General features: G+C 37.6%; 1 protein-coding gene across 1 annotated transcript; it reads left to right on the top strand.

The window, feature by feature from the left end:
• The first annotated feature begins 2120 nt into the window (after positions 1 to 2120).
• Positions 2121 to 22800, top strand: LOC110450336 (protein-cysteine N-palmitoyltransferase HHAT-like). The gene is made up of 10 exons (XM_021497811.1): positions 2121 to 2341; positions 2648 to 2846; positions 3812 to 3876; positions 4307 to 4417; positions 6785 to 7051; positions 9908 to 10230; positions 18770 to 18805; positions 20779 to 20980; positions 22380 to 22460; positions 22780 to 22800. The coding sequence occupies exons 2-10, from the start codon at positions 2696 to 2698 to the stop codon at positions 22798 to 22800; spliced, it is 1257 nt and encodes a 418-aa protein (XP_021353486.1). The 5' UTR covers positions 2121 to 2341; positions 2648 to 2695.
• The last annotated feature ends 270 nt before the right edge of the window (positions 22801 to 23070 follow it).

Raw genomic sequence — 23070 nt, 5'->3', positions numbered from 1 at the left:
TGAGGACACAAACCCAGGAAGTGATCCCATACTGGAGAGACGTAATACTCTAGGGTTGGTCGTACCAAGGTGATGTGTTTTGGCGTTTTAATGTCTCCAGTACAAATCCGTATATATTCTTCCTAGGAATATCAAAGGTCAAAGAGGCTTTACCAGTTGACTAATTGATAAGTTTGTTTCCCCATCAGATCTTTGCAGTAGGTCATTCTAAGGTATTCATTGCTGTCCACTACTAGCGTGTGTCCATTATGAAAGGTGTGGAACGTCGAGTGGAGTTGACTCGTCCTGGGGCACGGATGACTGTACACCTATAGCCCAGTATTTGATGTTATGCCAAAATAATAAAGACCCCGTCACCGTGCCTTGTAGAACCCGGATGTTATATCAAGTTGCTCAGATTTGTGGTTGTCTAGAATTACAAATTGAGATCTGTTTGAAAGAATGTTTCTTGACCAACTAAGTGTTTTGTATCGTATTCCGTAGTAGTCCATCTTGAATAATAGTCTGGCGTAGGGAATATTGTCAGATACCTCGGTAAAGTCAAACAACATGATATCTACTGTGGTAACCATCCTCGATGTCATTAGTAATATCATGTGCTGTTGTAAGTAATTGTGATTACATGACTCTTTGAATCTGAATCCATGTTGTTCGTCACAGAGTATCTGGTGTCGGTCGAAACCACCCATGGTGCTGTAGACTATGTGATACAGCAGTGTACATGGATGCTGCGATGGAAGTCGGAGAAAGTGGACGACTGCTTCTCACCTTTCCTATGTATTTGGGCTAAGGTGGCTGATCACAAGTCATCGGGTATTGCTACATGGTCTAGTGACAGAACCTGGTAAAGAATTTTCCAAGTTGTCAGTTGGCTGAGGTCTTTATGATTGTCATCTTGGCCAGTGCTTTTGAATGGTCTTAATCCTGTCAACAGTGTTTTTACTCACTGTCGATGGAATTTACTTGGCCGCATCGCTGCACCTCTGCAGGACGGGGACCGAGAACAAAAAATACACCTTCTGTTTCCCAATGCACGTATTATAAGAGGCGACTAAAGTGGGGAACAAGAAGCGACCAAAATAAATTTGCTGCACCCATTGGAATATTTGGGATACATGTATTTGATTTTTCTCTCTACTTCTAACTACGTTTTATTTCCTATAGCCTTGCTTGGCAACACCTCACTTTTGGCATTATTGTTGAACGTTCGCCCATGTGAGGAAGGCAATGGGTTCCGTCCCCTGGCCGAGAGACCAATCCCTTCGACGACGAAATCATGGCAATAGGGGAATAGCAGAAAGATATCCATACTCTTTTTATAGCACTAGTATTTTACAGTTAGTAAAGAAAAATACATAAGATTTAAAGCTACTTCTGCTGTTAGTCTGTTTAATAATGTCAGAAAGTGCGTTCCAGTCTTTCGTTCTGTGGTATTAAACGGTAGACGATTCAGCGTCTTTCAAACGAGAGACACGTACAGATCTAGAAATCAAACTTAGGCCTTTTTGAATAGCATACTGTACTATTTTTACAAACAGGGATTAAATGTGTCATGGCTATCATGTTTGTTGAAATTATTGAACTTGAACTATTTTCCAGGTTGCAGGGCCTAATATTTAAAAAAAAAATGAATAAATAAATATCTTCTGAAGAACCGTGATCAGAATGTTTAAAATATAGTACTATAAAGCTTCATCAAATAAAATACCTTGCCTTTTTTCAGGGTCACTGGTTCCAAATATTTAAAAATTCTTCTGAATAATCAAGAGGTCGTGTGTAAAGATTCGACGTCGTTTTTAATGAGAATATTTTGTCATGATTGCTAACTTATATCCCTCTGGGTCTCGTTTTAGTATATACAGTTGTATATATATGCAGATATCAGTAATTAAAAAGTATATCAACGGCTATGCACGTTTTCCATTGCAAATAAATAAGATAAAAGAAAATTCTTTATGTTTAAACACGGAATTAGATTATTATCTAAGTCCGTGGTTTAAATGCTATTATTTTGTGCAAGTTAGACTATATACCTGAAATCCGTATAGACCAAAATGTTTCAATCCGTTGTCCGCGTGCACGTGTGATGTTTAGAAAAGCGGTGTATTGGAACTCTTTCGTGTTTTGCTTTACATGTGTTTATAACTGATATTAGCGGTGTTGTATTTCATTATCGGGGGAGTATGCTATTTCACAAGCCAAGTATTTTCAAACAACGACATTTTTCACAAACTGGATCCGTTTAACTGATGTGTAACGTCCGATCGGCATGACATCCTTAAGGACGGAAGAATGAAGTGAGACCATGGCACCCTGCAGTTACCTGTAGACCCTGAGACTGGTAAGTCAACGTAGATATGAACTGGTCGGCATCTCGTATACTACAAAGTTGTGCACATATATTTGCTCGTATTCAGTTATCGACAAACATACCTATGATATGTGTGGAACCCCATATTATTTGTTCAATAAAAAGAGAAGGGATGAATAAAAGTGTGACTGAATGAGACAGGTTTATATAGCTTGCATGCATCAACACTAAATTACTTCGAAAAATGGCTCGATGTAGATAATATGTATTTAGTATACTGTGTCAATATTGTATTTGTAATGAAAATATAGATTGTTTCCTATCATTTTTTTCAAGTGTTAAGACAAACACAGAACAGTGCTTGAGCACATTATAAGGACCAAGATGGGGAAGAGAAAGAAAGTGAACAAAGAACCAAGTAAAGACGACTATGATGGGATCTCTGCTCTGCCAATATGGGAGTTGAGTTTTTACCTAGTGGTACATATCAGTGTGGTGATCTACATTTGTGCCTGCGTCTACTGGGCATCCATAGGTAAGTTAACTTATTGGTACAGATCAATGTGATAATGTTATTTGTGCCTTTTGCTCTGTGTCTACTGGATGTCTGTAGGTAAGGTTACTTCGTAGTTCAATTCACTGTTACTTACAACAAGTATGATAATGATTCAGATATATTTACTGGCAACACAACCTCTAATCCTAAACTTTTATAATGTGATTCAACATGACAAATTCTAGGTTGTGATCAGTTCCCTAGACTGAGACTAATACTCTAGATTAGGCTGTGATCAGTACCTAAGCTAGACTGTGATCAGGAGACTAAACTGTGACCAGTACACTTTGACTGTGACCAGTACACTAGACTGTGACCAGTACACTAAACTATGACCAGTACGTATACATGTACACTAGAATGTGACCAGTACACTAGACAATAACCAGTATACTAGACTGTCACCAATACACTGGACTGTGAACGGTTCAGTAGACCGTGACCAAAACACAAGACTGTGACCAGTACACTAGACTGAACAGTTCACTATACCGTATCCAGTACACTATACTGTGACCAGTACACTAGAAAATGACCAGTATACTAGACTGTGAACGGTTCAGTAGACCGTGACCAAAACACAAGACTGTGACCAGTACACTAGGATGTGACCAGTACACTAGACTTTCACCAGTACACTAGAATGTGGCTAGTACACTGTACAGTGACCAGTACACTAGACTGTGACCAGTACATTAGACTGTCATATGTGCACTATACTATGACCAGTACACTAGACTGTGACCAGTACACTAGACTGTGATCAGTACACTAGACTGTGACCAGTACACTAGACTATGACCAGTACACTAGACTGTGACCAGTACACTAGACTGATCAGTACCCTATACTGTGACCAGTACACTAGACTGACCAGACATGCTATAGAGATGTACATGGAACCAGATACATATTATAATGTACTTTGATATTTATTTCTTCAGAACATGATGGGCTTCTCAACATGTTTGATTTTGAAGAAGGATGGAAAATACTTGGCAGAGATAAGGTATAAATAAAGCCTGTTCACTTTTACACTAAGTTACTGTTGATTTGACTACAATGCTTGACTTTATTGGAGTTTTTATTGTATTAATGAAAGTTTAATAGGTACAGCTGCTAAAATCCATTAGTGTTTGTAAAACCAGGCTTGTCTGAGAGGAAAACATTTGTTTATTTCAAAACTAAAACTGGTAAAAATAAGAAATAGATTTCTTTATGAACTTTTGTATGAGTTGAGAGCTGAAAATAATCTTGCATTATAGATTGAAGGACTATTGAAGGAAACCTTTGTCACATTTAAAAGAGTTTGTAGTCAAACAGTTTACTAGTGCCTATACTGTTTTTAATGAATCTGGTTTTAAAGTATGTATAGATAATGCTTTATCAAAATTAATTATTAGTTAAACACTGATATATTTTGCATTCATCTTTTGAAGGACATTTCCAACTATGAGTGGCACTTTTTCTATCAGTATTTCTTGAGGGTTACTCCTTGGTATGTTGGACACATGGCCTTAGCAAGAATCTGTGACTGGAACTTCGTACATGTAAGTCAGCACCAGAGAAGTGAAAATGTATAATAAAGCTATATAATTGTACAATTCATGTGATTGACACATGTATATATTACCTTGATTTTATCACAATCACAGTTAATGTTACAAGGGGATAATTAGGTGGTTTGACAAGTATTTGTGGCATGCATAGGCTAGCCACATCTTTCCGGCAAAAAAAACATACAAATCTGGACAAATGCTTATTAATGTTATGAATTTCATGTTTTTAACTTCAGAAGTAGAAACATGTAAATTAAACTTGTACTAGGGAGGAAACACATGTTTCTACTTCTGAAGTACTAGTATAAATAACACATGTTTTTACCTCCCTAGTACAAGTATAAATTACACATGTTTTTACCTCCCCAGTACAAGTATAATTTACATGTTTCTACTTCTGAAGTACAAGTATAAATTACACATGTTTTTACCTCCCCAGTACAAGTATAAATTACACATGTTTAACCTCCCCAGTACAAGTATAATTTACATGTTTCTACTTCTGAAGTACTAGTATAAATAACACATGCTTTTACCTCCCAAGTACAAGGATAAGTTACACATGTTTTTACCTCCCCAGTACAAGTATAATTTACATGTTTCTACTTCTGAAGTACAAGTATAAATTACACATGTTTTTACCTCCCCAGTACAAGTATAAATTACACATGTTTAACCTCCCCAGTACAAGTATAATTTACATGTTTCTACTTCTGAAGTACTAGTATAAATAACACATGCTTTTACCTCCCAAGTACAAGTATAAATTACACATGTTTTTACNGGAGACAATTATGTGACTAATGTTCCACCTCCCAATATGTGACAGTTGTGTGACTTATGTTCCACCTCCCAATGTGTGACAGTAGTGTGCCTAATGTTCCCCCTGCCAATGTGTGACAGTACTGTGACTTATGTTCCACCTCCCAATGTGTGACAGTAATGTGACTTGTGTTCCACCTCCCAAAGTGAGACAGTAGGGTGACTTATGTTCCACCTCCCAATGTGTGACAGTACTGTGTTTTATGTTCAACCTCCCAATGTGTGACAGTAATGTGACTTATGTTCCACCTCCCAATGTTTGACAATACTGTGACTTATGTTCCACCTCCCAATGGGTGGCAGTACTGTGATTTAAGTTTCACCTCCCAATGTGTGCCAGAACTGTGACGTATGTTCAACTTTCCCAAAGTGTGACAGAACTGTGACTTATGTTCCACCTCCCAATGTGTGACAGTAATGTGACTTGTGTTCTACATCCCAAAGTGTGACAGTACTATGCTTATGTTCCACCTCCCAATGTGTGACAGTACTGTGACTTATGTTCCACCTCCCAGTGGTTGACAGTACTGTGATTTAAGTTTCACCTCCCAATGTGTGACAGAACTGTGATGTATGTTCAACTTTCCCAAAGTGTGACAGAACTGTGACTTATGTTCCACCTCCCAAAGTGTGACAGAACTTTGACTTATGTTCCACCTCCCAATGTGTGACATTAGTGTGACTTATGTTCCACCTCCCAAAGTGTGACAGTATTGTGACTCATGTTCCACCTCCCAATGTGTGACAGTAATGTGACTTGTGTTCCACCTCCCAAAGTGAGACAGTAGGGTGTTTTATGTTCCACCTCCCAATGTGTGACAGTTATGTTCCACCTCCCAATGTGTGACAATACTGTGACTTATGTTCCACCTCCCAATGTGTGACAGTAGTGTGCTTATGTTCCACCTCCCAATGTGTGACAGTACTGTGACTTATGTTCCACCTCCCAATGGGTGGCAGTACTGTGATTTAAGTTTCCCCTCCCAATGTGTGACAGAACTGTGACTTATGTTCAACTTTCCCAAAGTGTGACAGAACTGTGACTTATGTTCCACCTCCCAATGTGTGACAGTACTGTGACTAATGTTCCACCTCCCAAAGTGTGACAGTACTGTGACTATGTTCCACCTCCCTATGTGTGACAATACTGTGACTTATGTTCCACCTCCCAAAGTGAGATAATACTGTGACTTATGTTCTACCTAACAACGTGTGACAGTAGTGTGACTTAAGTTCCACCTTTGTGACATTACTGTGACTTATGTTCTACCTCCCAATGTGTGACAATACTGTGACTTATGTTCCACCTCCCTAAGTGAGACAGTACTGTGACTTATGTTCCACACCCTATAGCATCAAATAAGACTTGCGTTCAACTTTCCCATCAAGTGTAACACACATTCAAATTTCCCATAGAGTAGAATTTGCATTATGTTTAAATTGTAAAAAAAGACAACCTGGATATTTATTGAATTTCTGTACTATTGATATAATTAATATATGAAATAAAATATAAAGTATTTTTTGTGTTTTCAGAAAGCATTAAACACTCATGATGTTGATGGCTACAAGATCTACCTACTAATGTTTACCCTAGCCCTGCTGCAGCTCAGATACACAAGTTTCTGTCTGGAGAAGGTCAAAAGGTCAAACACAGACGACAGTCACAAAGATATTAATGAAAAAGAAGAGGAATCACACCTAACATTAGGATATGGCCCAATAGATATGCTTTTCTACGTCTTCTACTTCCCTCTATTTTTCACAGGACCAATTATGCCATACACAGTGTTCTCCTCACAGGTGAGAGTGGTAGACTTAATGTAGCTAAACTAAATACAGTGTTCTCCTCACAGATGAGGGTGGTAGGCTTTATGTAGATACTCTAAACACAGTGTTCTCCTCACAGGTGAGGATGGTAGGCTTTATGTAGCTACTCTAAACACAGTTTACTCCTCACAGGTGAGGGTGGTAGGCTGTATGTATCTAATCTTACCACAGTATTCTCCTCACAGGTGAGGGTGGTAGGCTGTATGTAGATACTCTAAACACAGTTTACTCCTCACAGGTGAGGGTGGTAGGCTTTATGTAGCTACCCTAAACACAGTGCTCTCCTCACAGGTGAGGGTGGAAGACTTTATGTAGCTACCCTAAACACAGTGCTCTCCTCACAGGTGAGGGTGGAAGACTTTATGTAGCTACTCTAAACACAGTGTTCTCCTCACAGGTGAGGATGGTAGGCTTTATGTAACTACTATAAACACAGTGTTCTCCTCACAGGTGAGGATGGTAGGCTTTATGTAGCTACTATAAACACAGTGTTCTCCTCACAGGTGAGGATGGTAGGCTTTATGTAGCTACTATAAACACAGTGTACTCCTCACAGGTGAGGGTGGTAGGCTGTATGTAGATACTCTAAACACAGTGTACTCCTCACAGGTGAGGGTGGTAGGCTGTATGTAGCTACTCTAAACACAGTGTTCTCCTCACAGGTGAGGATGTTAGGCTTTTTGTAGATACTCTAAACACAGTGTTCTCCTCACAGGTGAGGGTGGTAGGATGTATGTAGATACTCTGAACACAGTGTACTCCTCACAGGTGAGGATGGTAGGCTTTATGTATCTAATCTTACCACAGTATTCTCCTCACAGGTGAGGGTGGTAGGCTGTATGTAGCTACTCTAAACACAGTGTCCTCCTTACAGGTGAGGATGGTAGGCTGTATGTAGATACTCTAAACACAGCGTTCTACTCACGGGTGAGGATGGTAGGCTTTATGTAACTACTATAAAAACAGTGTACTCCTCACAGGTGAGGATGGTAGGCTGTATGTAGCTACTCTAAACACAGTGTACTCCTTACAGGTGAGGATGGTAGGCTGTATGTAGATACTCTAAACACAGTGTTCTACTCACGGGTGAGGATGGTAGGCTTTATGTAACTACTATAAACACAGTGTACTCCTCACAGGTGAGGATGGTAGGCTGTATGTAGCTACTCTAAACACAGTTTTCTCCTCACAGGTGAGGGTGGTAGGCTTTATGAAGCTTCTCTAAACACAGTGTCCTCCTCACAGGTGAGGATGGTAGGCTTTATGTAACTACTATAAACACAGCGTACTCCTCACAGGTGAGGATGGTAGGCTTTATGTAGCTACTATAAACACAGTGTTCTCCTCACAGGTGAGGATGGTAAGCTGTATGTAGATACTCTAAACACAGTGTTCTACTCACGGGTGATGATGGTAGGCTTTATGTAACTACTATAAACACAGCGTACTCCTCACAGGTGAGGATGGTAGGCTTTATGTATCTAATCTTCCCACAGTATTCTCCTCACAGGTGAGGGTGGTAGGCTGTATGTAGATACCCTAAACACAGTGTTCTCCTCACAGGTGAGGATAGTAGGCTTTTTGTAGATACTCTAAACACAGTGTTCTCCTCACAGGTGAGGGTGGGAGGATGCCTGTCGATACTCTGAACACAGTGTTCTCCTCACAGGTGAGGATGGTAAGCTGTATGTAGATACTCTAAACACACACAGAGTTATACTCACAGGTGAGGATGGTAGGCTTTATGTAGATACTCTAAACACAGTGTTCTCCTCACAGGTGAGGATGTAAGCTGTATGTAGATACTCTAAACACACACAGAGTTATACTCACAGGTGAGGATGGTAGGCTTTATGTAGCTACTATAAACACAGTGTTCTCCTCACAGGTGAGGATAGTAGGCTTTTTGTAGATACTCTAAACACAGTGTTCTCCTCACAGGTGAGGGTGGGAGGATGCCTGTCGATACTCTGAACACAGTGTTCTCCTCACAGGTGAGGATGGTAGGGTGTATGTAGCTACTCTAAACACAGTGTTCTCCTCACAGGCGAGGATGGTAGGATGTATGTAGCTACTCTAAACACAGTGTTCTCCTAACAGGTGAGGGTGGTAGGATGTATGTAGATACTCTGAGCGCAGTGTTCTCCTCACAGGTGAGGGTGGTAGGATGAATGTAGATACTCTGAACACAGTGTTCTCCTCACAGGTGAGGGGGGTAGGATGTATGTAGATACTCTGAACACAGTGTACTCCTCACAGGTAGGATGGTAGGCTGTATGTAGCTACTCTAAACACAGTGTACTCCTCACAGGTGAGGGTGGTAGGCTTTATGAAGCTACTCTCAACACAGTGTTCTCCTCACAGGTGAGGGTGGTAGGATGTATGTAGATACTCTGAGCGCAGTGTTCTCCTCACAGGTGAGGGTGGTAGGATGTATGTAGATACTCTGAACACAGTGTACTCCTCACAGGTGAGGATGGTAGGCTGTATGTAGCTACTCTAAACATGGATTTGAACTCGAGTTCCAAATACAACATTTTGAAACAATTTTCTATGTTTTTGAAAATGTTGGATTGTTCATGTGTTGATTGATAAACTGATTGTTTATTAGGGTTAATTTGTTTACTAGGCCTATATACAAGGAAACTGTTGCCACATGAGATATTCACCCTTCACTATAAAAATCTGTATTTACTCAGTGTTAATTTTACCCTCCACATATATTTACCATATATTGTATGCTTGCACTAATATTCTCTGTCTAAATATAAAGTATTTGATGACTTGTTTAAGTTAGTTCAGTAAATGGTTCATTTGTATATTTCCTAGATATGCCAGCAGAGAAAGCCTTGGACGTGGACAAGAGTTACCTCTCTTTGTACAGACTTGTGTCGTATTCTATTCTGGGCCTTCGTGAATGAGATTTGTCTGCATTATTTCTACTTCAATGCTCTACAACACAACTCCACTATAATGCAAGAAATCAATTTATGGACAATGGCTGGTATTGGGTATTGTAGCGGTCAGTTCTTCATGACGAAGTACACCGTCATGTTTGGACTTCCATCCATTGTGGCCAAAACAGATGACCTTGAACCACCCAAGGGGCCGAAATGTATTTCCTATATATACCTATACTCGGATATGTGGAAGTAAGTCACTATGATCAGAATACTCATTCAGTGTATTTTATGCTACAATACGTATACTCATCCATCCTGTCAGGTTCAAGTTTCAGCTTACATGTACAACTGGGATGTGGAATAAGTCCTCAATCCTATAGTTTTATAATTGGCTATTAAAGTAAACATCAATGTGGTAAAGTCGATTATGTAACACCTTAATTTTGAGAGTTTAAAACAGATGCTGCAAAGATAATTTATTTGTTTTGTATTGGATGCCCCCGTCATTTTATTGGAGGGGGCATATAGTGTTACCAACGTCCTTCCCATCACATCACAACCGGATGTGACAAGACCACCACTTCACATCCCATCACATCACAACAGGATGTGACAAGACCACCACTTCATGTTCCATCACATCACAACAGGATGTCACGTGACCATCACGTCCAATCACATTACAACAGGATGTGACAAGACCACCACATCACGTCCCATCACATCACAACAGGATGTGACAAGACCACCGCATCACGTTCCATCAAATCACAACAGGATGTGACAAGACCACCACTTCATGTCACATCACAACAGGATGTGACCTGACCACCACTTCACATCAAATCACATCAGGATGTGACAAGACCACCACTTCATGTCATATCACATCACAACAGGATGTGACAAGACCACCACATCATGTCCCATCACATCACAACAGGATGTCACGTGACCATCATGTCCAATCACATCACATCACAGCAGGATGTGACCTGACCACCACTTCACAACACATCACAACAGGATGTGACCTGACCACCACTTCACATCACATCACAACAGGATGTGACATGACCACTACTTCATGTCTCATCACAACAGGATGTGACCTGACCACCACTTCACATCACATCACAACAGGATGTGACGTAACCACCACTTCACATCACATCACAACAGGATGTGACCTGACCACCACTTCACATCACATCACAACAGGATGTGACCTGACCACCACTTCACATCAAATCACAACAGGATGTGACAAGACCACCACTTCATGTCATATCACATCACAACAGGATGTGACAAGACCACCACATCACGTCCCATCACATCACAACAGGATGTCACGTGACCATCACGTCCAATCACGACACATCACAGCAGGATGTGACCTGACCACCACTTCACAACACATCACAACAGGATGTGATGTGACCTACACTTCACATCACATCACAACAGGATGTGACCTGACCACTACTTCAAATCACATCACAACAGGATGTGACCTGACCACCACTTCACATCATATCACAACAGGATGTGATGGGACCACCACTTCACATCACATCACAACAGGATGTGACATGACCTCCACTTCACATCACATCACAACAGGATGTGACCTGACCACCACTTAACATCACATAACAACAGGATGTGACCTGACCACCACTTCACATCACATAACAACAGGTTGTGACCTGACCACCACTTCACATCACATCACAACAGGATGTGACCTCACCACCACTTCACATCACATCACAACAGGATGTGATGTGACCACCACTTAACATCACATCACAACAGGATGTGACCTGACCACAACTTCATGTCACATCACAACAGGATGTGACCTGACCACCACTTCATGTCACATGACAACAGGATGTGACCTGACCACCACTTCATGTCATATCACAACATGATGTGACCTGACCACCAATTCACATCACATCACAACAGGATGTGAACTGACCACCACTTCACATCACATCACAACAGGATAGGACCTGACCACCACTTCACATCACATCACAACAGGATGTGACCTGACCACCACTTCACATCACATAACAACAGGTTGTGACCTGACCACCACTTCACATCACATCACAACAGGATGTGATGTGACCACCACTTCACGTCACGTCACAACAGGATGTGACATGACCACCACTTCACATCACATCGCAACAGGATGTGACCTGACCACCACTTCACATCACATCACAACAGGATAGGACCTGACCACCACTTCACATCACATCACAACAGGATGTGACGTGACCACCACTTCACATCACATCACAACAGGATGTGACCTGACCACCACTTCATGTCACATCACAACAGGATGTGACCTGACCACCACTTCATGTCATATCACAACATGATGTGACCTGACCACCAATTCACATCACATCACAACAGGATGTGACCTGACCACCACTTCACATCACATCACAACAGGATGTGATGGGACCACCACTTAACATCACATCACAACAGGATGTGACCTGACCACCACTTCACATCACATTACAACAGGATGTGACCTNGAAAATACCTTAGATTAGTTTGTATTCAGGTTCCAAATTCAATGTCAAGGTCACTTGCTATTTATCAGTCAACCACAAAGCCAAGGGGGCATTCAAGACTTACAGACATTTTTAAGGGATCATTTATGATAAAACCTATTTCGACCTCCAGTTTATGTTTTGTATCATCAGGTATCATGTTTTGAGTTACCTAATATTATATTCAAAGTTTCCATGACAAGTGATAATATGTCCTATAGATATACAAAATGAATGTTGAAATTTGAATGATTATTTCTTTTGTATTTTCATGCATTTTTTTTTATGCCAACAGAATTTTGAAGGGAAATTTAAAAAAGTTAAATAGAAAACCAAAATTCAAATTTCTTCATTATCTGGAAAATTAAGAACCAAAGATGTTCTTATATATTAAGTATGATACATGATTCATATTAATGAAGTTACAATATTACATAGTAATGAAGTTACAATATTACATCGTACTGAAGTTACAATATTACATATTAATGAAGTAACAATATTATATAGTAATGAAGTTACAATATTACATATTAATGAAGTTACAATATTACATAGTAATGAAGTTACAATATTACATATTAATGAAGTAACAATATTACATACTAATGAAGTAACAATATTACATAGTAATGAAGCTACAATATTACCTAAACTTTAATTGAACAATTAGTAGCAATTAAAGCAAAATATGAGATAATTTGTTTTTCCTTCCCATGGAAATGTGATAATTGGTGAATATACAAATTACATAACAAACAAAAAGGATCTGTGGTTTTCTCGGACATGTGATCATTGGTGAATATACACATTACATAACAAACAAAATGGATCCGTGGTTTACTGGACATGTGATCATTGGTGAATATACAAATTACATAACAAACAAAATGGATCCGTGGTTTTCTCGGACATGTGAGCATTGGTGAATATACACATTACATAACAACCAAAAGGATCCGTGGTTTTCTCCGACATGTGATCATTGGTGAATATACAAATTACATAAAAAACAAAAAGGATCCGTGGTTTTCACGGACATGTGATCATTGGTGAATGTACACATTACATAACAAACAAAATGGATCCGTGTTTTACTGGACATGTGATCATTGGTGAATATACACATTACATAACAAACAAAATGGATCCGTGGTTTACTCCATGGTGTACATGTATTGCCTTCAACGTTAAGAAGGTAACAACATGGCTGGACTGTTGCCGAGGCCTGACAGATCACTCTGTTACACTATCCTCACCGGGCCACAGTATTAACCTTACCGCCACTTGACCTAATTATCCAGTTCAATATTACACAATTATTTGTTTCATTAAGTATGAATAACATGTAAAACAATGACAACCTTATATACTGTATACTCTGCTTTATAACGATGGAATAAGGCCTAGACTAATGATATTTGGCCCTTAGCTTGGTTGTCAAGGTTGTTCCAATATACCTTAATATACGTTCATTTTCCCCATGGTCAAACATATTAAAAAACATCCTCAAATTACATCTGCTAATAAGAGTAATGATATTGACCTATAATTATTTCTGGGTGTAAGGTCTTATTGATTTGTTTAAAAATGGGGAGGGAGGGTGTGTGTGTGTGTGTGTGTGTGTGTGTGTGTGTGTAGTATTCCTAAGTGATGGGTTACATAGGATTGAAATGAAATATACGTCAGGCACAAACTAAGGATTAAACTGCAGGTTACCTGTTGTAATATACAAAAGAGTAGTATCATACTTCACCATGACATATACTGGTAAACCCACATGAGGTTTATTTCAATTAATAATTGAGTATGCTGTTTATGGAATTACTTTCTGTACAAGTTTAGGAAATAAATAGCATTGATTAACTCGATGAATAAAATTGTATAGACATACCAGCATATATCAGCTGTATGGCCTGTGTAATGTCTACAGGCTTGATGCTGGGACAATAGATATAGGCCTAATGAATGGCTATAAGTGGTACAATACAATATATTAATAGTAGCTCTGGCAGACATACTCCTGGTAGGCCATTATCTGCATTTACTTTGAAACTCATCAATTTCTAACCAATAGCACATCATATGATTGTCGTTTTGTGATAATTAGCTGTTAAATTAATCATTGTTACCTCTTTGATATTTCTAATGAGAAAACTAGATAATTATTATTTTCATTTGACTAGTTTGCATTTATAAATCATGTCGGTGGTCATGTACCGCAATGTTCTGTCTGACTTCATCTTATAAATGTATGTATACTATAGTGTTATATAGGACAGGTGTGTTTGTATGTACGTATACATGTATAAGTACGTATACTATAGTGTTATATAGGACAGGTGTGTGTGTATGTACGTATACATGTATAAGTACGTATACCATAGTGTTATATAGGACAGGTGTGTTTGTATGTATGTATACATGTATAAGTATGTATACTATAGTGTTATATAGGACAGGTGTGTTTGTATGTACGTATAGATGTATAAGTATGTATACTATAGTGTTATATAGTACAGGTGTGTTTGTATGTACGTATGCATGTATAAGTATGTAAACTATAGTGTTATATGGGACAGGTGTGTTTGTATGTACGTATACATGTATAAGTATGTATACTATAGTGTTATATAGGACAGGTGTGTTTGTATGTACGTATACATGTATAAGTATGTATACTATAGTGTTATATAGGACAGGTGTGTTTGTATGTACGTATACATGTATAAGTATGTATACTATAGTGTTATATAGGACAGGTGTGTTTGTATGTACGTATACATGTATAAGTATGTATACTATAGTGTTATATAGGACAGGTGTGTTTGTATGTACGTATACATGTATAAGTATGTATACTATAGTGTTATATAGGACAGGTGTGTTTGTATGTACGTATACATGTATAAGTATGTATACTATAGTGTTATATAGGACAGGTGTGTTTGTATGTACGTATACATGTATAAGTATGTATACTATAGTGTTATATAGGACAGGTGTGTTTGTATGTACGTATACATGTATAAGTATGTATACTATAGTGTTATATAGGACAGGTGTGTTTGTATGTACGTATACATGTATAAGTATGTATACTATAGTGTTATATAGGACAGGTGTGTTTGTATGTACGTATACATGTATAAGTATGTATACTATAGTGTTATATAGGACAGGTGTGTTTGTATGTACGTATACATGTATAAGTATGTATACTATAGTGTTATATAGGACAGGTGTGTTTGTATGTACGTATACATGTATAAGTATGTATACTATAGTGTTATATAGGACAGGTGTGTTTGTATGTACGTATACATGTATAAGTATGTATACTATAGTGTTATATAGGACAGGTGTGTTTGTATGTACGTATACATGTATAAGTATGTATACTATAGTGTTATATAGGACAGGTGTGTTTGTATGTACGTATACATGTATAAGTATGTATACTATAGTGTTATATAGGACAGGTGTGTTTGTATGTACGTATACATGTATAAGTATGTATACTATAGTGTTATATAGGACAGGTGTGTTTGTATGTACGTATACATGTATAAGTATGTATACTATAGTGTTATATAGGACAGGTGTGTTTGTATGTACGTATACATGTATAAGTATGTATACTATAGTGTTATATAGGACAGGTGTGTTTGTATGTACGTATACATGTATAAGTATGTATACTATAGTGTTATATAGGACAGGTGTGTTTGTATGTACGTATACATGTATAAGTATGTATACTATAGTGTTATATAGGACAGGTGTGTTTGTATGTACGTATACATGTATAAGTATGTATACTATAGTGTTATATAGGACAGGTGTGTTTGTATGTACGTATACATGTATAAGTATGTATACTATAGTGTTATATAGGACAGGTGTGTTTGTATGTACGTATACATGTATAAGTATGTATACTATAGTGTTATATAGGACAGGTGTGTTTGTATGTACGTATACATGTATAAGTATGTATACTATAGTGTTATATAGGACAGGTGTGTTTGTATGTACGTATACATGTATAAGTATGTATACTATAGTGTTATATAGGACAGGTGTGTTTGTATGTACGTATACATGTATAAGTATGTATACTATAGTGTTATATGGGACAGGTGTGTTTGTATGTACGTATACATGTATAAGTATGTATACTATAGTGTTATATAGGACAGGTGTGTGTGTATGTACGTATACATGTATAAGTATGTATACTATTGTGTTATATAGGACAGGTGTGTTTGTATGTATGTATACATGTATAAGTATGTATACTATTGTGTTATATAGGACAGGTGTGTTTGTATGTATGTATACATGTATAATTATGTATACTATGGTGTTATATAGGACAGGTGTGTTTGTATGTACGTATACATGTATAAGTATGTACAACATTACTCTATGATGTATGGTGAATACGAGTCAGTGATATATCTTACATAGTAAACAAGGGCTATGTAGTTTTGTTATATGTAAGATGTGATGTACTATCTTTACTTTATTTCACTATAACAAGTTTGAATGTGACACTATAATTAACATATAGATTTTATTGGACTTATATAATGGATAGTGCATTATAGCCGATACTTTTATAAAGGGACAGTTTTTATGTAACATTTTTCATAACGTTTGCAAATATGAACTTTACGATATGTCTTACAAGGTAAACAAGGATTGTGTAAAACTAGGAGCTTTTAGACAGGATGTACTATGATCACGCTAACATGTATTTTATGGTTGTGACAAGTTTGAATATGAAGGTATAATGCATGTCGCCCTTGTAAAATACTGGCCGCTTCCTACCGACTCGGCTAGGGAAAATTCCTTTCTAGCTCATTCAATAGAGCCTAAGACTAGTACACAAGAGGTCCCGGGTTCGACTCGTGGGGGAGGCATTGAGGTCCCGGGTTCGACTCGTAGGTGAGGCATTGAAAAAGTAATGGCCTCTGTTACATGAATTTAAATATATCTATATTTGATGAATGGTGAATTTTGCCATCTCTAGTAATATGTATAGAATGGTTCGTACTTTATATATCATCAACTGTATTTTTTCATCTGTATAAATAACGATGAAAATAAAAGAGAGATATCCTGTAACATCAAACACAAGGTCTATACATTGTACAGTCTATAAACATATCCTTCAGATATACTGTGTATATAAACTTAAATCAAAGCCACAAATTAAATTAGCTGTAGGAAAAAGAATTCCTAAACAAGCAATTTGGTAATGTGTCTTCAATGTGAATTGATTTTGGAATGCAGTACACAAATTAAATTGTCATAAAAATGCATCAGGAACACCAACAAATGATGGCTTTCCAGTAAAAATGCTTTCTAATCAGTTCCATGGGGAAAGTAACAGCACTCAAATAGACATTTCACAAGTCGCTGTTGTTGCACATGTTTATCTAATTTGAGTTATTTTTTCTTCAAATTTAAAAAAAAACAAAACATGTTTTTGTTGGTTTTGCATTTTTCGAAATATCAAAAAATTGACTGACATTAGTTAGATTACCAAGATAAAACAATGGTTGCATGTTTTGGAACTTATTCTTACTACAATATGACATTTTTGTGATCAACATGGTGATGATTTACAAACGACAAGTCGGGCTGTATAGAAATTTGTTTTAGGCAATATCTTTGTAAATTCAATGCAAAACTCACAATGCAACATTTACAATTCTATACCCAATGCCTTTTGTACTTTTTAATTGCAATATTTTGTTACTGTAAGATTTTACTCAATCTGACTGTAAGCTAACCACTGGTAAAGCATCCATCATGACACTGCATTGTTGATATATATAAGTTTTATAATTATATTTAACCAACACCTCTGTCATTCTATAGCTGGCCAGAGAATTGATAATTAGGATCAGTTGTAGTAGAAATAGGTGATTGGTAATATACATTTTTTGGACAGAACCCCCAGATTTTAATCCTAAGACCAAACACATCTTACCTTTTACAAAGTCCTCGCCTATTAAATCTTACACACACATGATATATTATATTTTCCATAGATATTCTGATGTTGATCAACTGGAAGCTTTCAGTTTGGATTGAGAAGGGGAGTAATTATTGATGCCAAGTAGTACATCAACCACCGTCTTAGAAATACTCGTGAGAATTTAATCAATCTTTTATCTTTTCAGATACTTTGATCGTGGCATGTATGATTTCATGAAAAGGTAAATCAAGTGGTAACATTATTTCTCAATGTCTTACACATTTAAAGGGTGAAGTATGAACTTATCATTTAGTTCTTTTATATTACACACTATATTTAAGAACCTCTGTCCTTAAAAAATAAGTTTATGTACACATTTATCAATTAAAAAAATGAGTTAGTCTTAACACTGATGAAAGTTTGAGGAATTTTCTTTTATATCAAACATTTCTGATAGCATAGTGATAAATCGCCAGTAGACCCACCTTTTTAACCCTGATCTTAAGCTCACCTGGTCTGAGAGACCAAGGTATGCTTATGAAATATTGTGGCATCCGTCTGTCAACAATTATTGTAATTACTTCTTCTTTTGAACTGCTTTATAAAGGAAGTCTCAGTAAATTTGACTGGAAACATCCTTAGGTGGTGGGGATTCGAAATTATAGATATGCAGACGCTGGGCTAAAACATCGTAATTTGGTTATGTTGTTATACGCAAATTCTCTTGGACTATGAAATGTGTATCAATCAAATTTAGTTGAATGCATCTTCAGGTGATGATATAAGATTATATTAATGGTAGCCTCACGCCTCGGGACTTAATTCCTTGTCACAACCTGGAACCAATCCCCTCCCTATAACCATGTATATAATTGCTAGGCATGAAGAGAAAAAAAAAACTATCAGGAAAAGCAATCCATGTCCCTGGGTCACACCATGGAAACTATTGAGATCGCCACCCCATAACCGAATATACTATTGATTTGCAGTGGAATACAATTATGCGTTAAGGACTGGTCCCAGGCTCTTGGCCTGCCCTAGGTTACTAAATCCCTGGGTCATAGAATGGAAATGGTTGAGATCCCCTCTCTATTGAGCATTAAACTGTTTACAGTTTGCAATAATCGCCATTCAGTGAAGTGCACTAGCATTGGCTATGAATGCCAACTAGAGGTAGTCAATACTTGAACTTACCATTTTTGGAGTATTTCGATCTCGTAGATAATAAAATTTGTCTATTAAAGTATATAATATAGCTCAAATCGCAATCGGTATATGTGTTGTTGGTAGCCCAACATTACCATAATGATATCTTAAATAAGATTCATCAGTTTGGAAATATGTGATATCAAAGCTTTACTTTTTACACAAACAATGTACATATTAAACGTGTCGCAATGTTTCGAGACCGACTGGTCCCTTTGTCAAGCTACACACAAACAATGTATGTATTAAACATGTCGCAATGTTTCGAGACCGGCTGGTACCTTTGTCAAGCTATACACAAACAATGTACATATTAAACGTGTCGCAATGTTTCGAGACCGACTGGTCCCTTTGTCAAGCTATTAGTCATAGTCAAAGTAAACTTTGATATTACCGTATTGATGTTATAATAATAATGACATGAGCAGTCTGGCAATGGCATTTATAGTTAGAATGAATGCCATCTGAATTTAGCAGAGTGAGTTTGTGTCATTGCTATGCAATGGTGAATATATACCCAAAGAAGTTATGAGTAAGAAGGAACAATTACACAAATACATTCATGCCACCATGATTGTTCTCTGGAGTCTTATTGGCCACTGGGGACATAGTCCTGAGGTAAATCGTGACCCTATCACCATAATATAAGGGAACGAAAAGATGAATACAATCATGCTACCATAATTAGCTCCGCGATCTGGCCTTACCCCTGGATTCTTATTAGCAGCACTTCATTTATTTTGAATATTTTGCCATTATTGCTTTAATATCCAAATGGGTGATACAGGTTTCCTTGGCTTTTTGCTTTAAGATAATTGTTTTCAACCTTTATAAGTTACTGAAAAAATAATCTCACACATTAAGGCTTAGGCTCTATCTGTTTCAATTATGAAATTAAATTATGGAAAGTAATACTTTTATCAATAAAGATGTCATATTTAGAAATTGAAAGCTCAATTATAAGAGATTTTAGGTGAAATGAATCCAATTGTTACTGATTTTTTGCAGATATATCTATGTGCCTCTGGGGGGATCACGGTCGGGCATGGTGCGACAGTTTACAGGGTCAGTGCTGTGTTTTACCTTTGTGTACTACTGGCATGGGTCAGAGTACTATGCATTTCTGTGGACAGTGTTCAACTTCATTGGAATCACCCTCGAGGCTTTGGGAGGGATGCTAGTCCAATTGCCCAAGATCAAGGACATACAGGTAGGTTATGATTGTTTCCCAAGCTAAATGTTAAGATTTTTATTTATTTTTAATTAGATTGTCATGTTTGACTTTGTGAATTGTGCAGTCAAAACCGTTTTAATAATTGTTAAAGGGGAACATATTTTAAAATATGTATAATGACATAATTCTACAGGGCTAGGAGTATTTTAGAAGACTAAGGAGGGGGACAAAGGGAGACCCTATACTTGGAGAAGTCTGTAAAATTATAGTTGCAACAGGTTGTCGAGGTTACATGATTTGTCTCAAGGAATTTTCAATTTAGATCATGATCAGTAGAAAGGAAACACTGACATGTGAATGTTAGTCCTAGCGTAGGTGGTGACAGAAATCACTGCTACAGCTTGGTAGATAGGACACTGACATGTGAATGTTAGTCCTAGCTTGGTGGTGACAGAAATCACTGCTACAGCTTGGTAGATAGGACACTGACATGTGAATGTTAGTCCTAGCTTGGTGGTGACAGAAATCACTGCTACAGCTTGGTAGGTAGGACACTGACATGTGAATGTTAGTCCTAGCGTAGGTGGTGACAGAAATCACTGCTACAGCTTGGTAGGTAGGACACTGACATGTGAATGTTAGTCCTAGCGTAGGTGGTGACAGAAATCACTGCTACAGCTTGGTAGGTAGGACACTGACATGTGAATGTTAGTCCTAGCGTAGGTGGTGACAGAAATCACTGCTACAGCTTGGTAGGTAGGACACTGACATGTGAATGTTAGTCCTAGCGTAGGTGGTGACAGAAATCACTGCTACAGCTTGGTAGGTAGGACACTGACATGTGAATGTTAGTCCTAGCGTAGGTGGTGACAGAAATCACTGCTACAGCTTGGTAGGTAGGACACTGACATGTGAATGTTAGTCCTAGCGTAGGTGGTGACAGAAATCACTGCTACAGCTTGGTAGGTAGGACACTGACATGTGAATGTTAGTCCTAGCGTAGGTGGTGACAGAAATCACTGCTACAGCTTGGTAGGTAGGACACTGACATGTGAATGTTAGTCCTAGCGTAGGTGGTGACAGAAATCACTGCTACAGCTTGGTAGATAGGACACTGACATGTGAATGTTAGTCCTAGCGTAGGTGGTGACAGAAATCACTGCTTCAGCTTGGTAGATAGGACACTGACATGTGAATGTTAGTCCTAGCGTAGGTGGTGACAGAAATCACTGCTTCAGCTTGGTAGATAGGACACTGACATGTGAATGTTAGTCCTAGCGTAGGTGGTGACAGAAATCACTGCTTCAGCTTGGTAGATAGGACACTGACATGTGAATGTTAGTCCTAGCGTAGGTGGTGACAGAAATCACTGCTACAGCTTGATAGGTAGGACACTGACATGTGAATGTTGTTTTTTTTATGTTTTTTTTTTCAGGTTCAAATATTTTATTTCCTCGGCAAGTGTTTACGGAGGAAGCCAGGGTTGAGGAGCCCTGGGATCTTCCCCCTTTACAATGTATTGTCCTCTCATAGGAGGGTTTTCGTTCAACATTCATCTTTCTATCACTTTCTTTCATCATATTTCATAAATTTAGTAAATTTAGTTGAGATACTAAAACATTTGAACCTTACATAAAGGACGAACACTTACTTACACACTACATGTACATATAATAACATGTATACAAACATACACACACATATATATATACATTCATCTACACAAAAATTATAACATAAATAAACAAATTTGCATACAAACTTACATTTGAAAACATGAGACAACACTAACATAAATAAGTATAAATTATGTGCAAAAATTGTCTATTCTCCAGTTGTGTAATAAAGAAGCTTAAGGAAAGAAATGGTTTCTATAGATATTTGATTTTGTACAAAACATACTTATGAATAAAAAAAATAACTGTTATTGTGCATATAATATGGCATATTGTCAGGGTGTCCCTATCAGTGGGGACCATTTTCTCCAATATCCTATAAACCTATCTGACTCATATTTACTATTTGAAATGTGTTTTTGTACTTTGTATGTTTCCTTAATTACATTGAGGAGTGCTAATATAGATAGTTTATTTTTAAAACATTTTGTTTTATAAATATAATATTTA

This window comes from Mizuhopecten yessoensis, unplaced genomic scaffold, assembly GCF_002113885.1.
Source record: "Mizuhopecten yessoensis strain PY_sf001 unplaced genomic scaffold, ASM211388v2 scaffold5181, whole genome shotgun sequence".
Lineage (NCBI taxonomy): Eukaryota > Metazoa > Mollusca > Bivalvia > Pectinida > Pectinidae > Mizuhopecten > Mizuhopecten yessoensis.
Note: the sequence above shows the minus strand (reverse complement) of the source record. Positions and strands in the feature narration are given on the sequence as shown.

Coding starts and splice junctions, on each gene's coding strand:
- LOC110450336 (XM_021497811.1), top strand. CDS start 2,696: ATGGGGAAGAGAAAGAAAGTGAACAAAGAACCAAGTAAAGACGACTAT. Junction 4,418..6,784: donor GTGACTGGAACTTCGTACAT/GTAAGTCAGCAC, acceptor TTGTGTTTTCAG/AAAGCATTAAACACTCATGA. Junction 22,461..22,779: donor GGATCTTCCCCCTTTACAAT/GTATTGTCCTCT, acceptor TCTATTCTCCAG/TTGTGTAATAAAGAAGCTTA.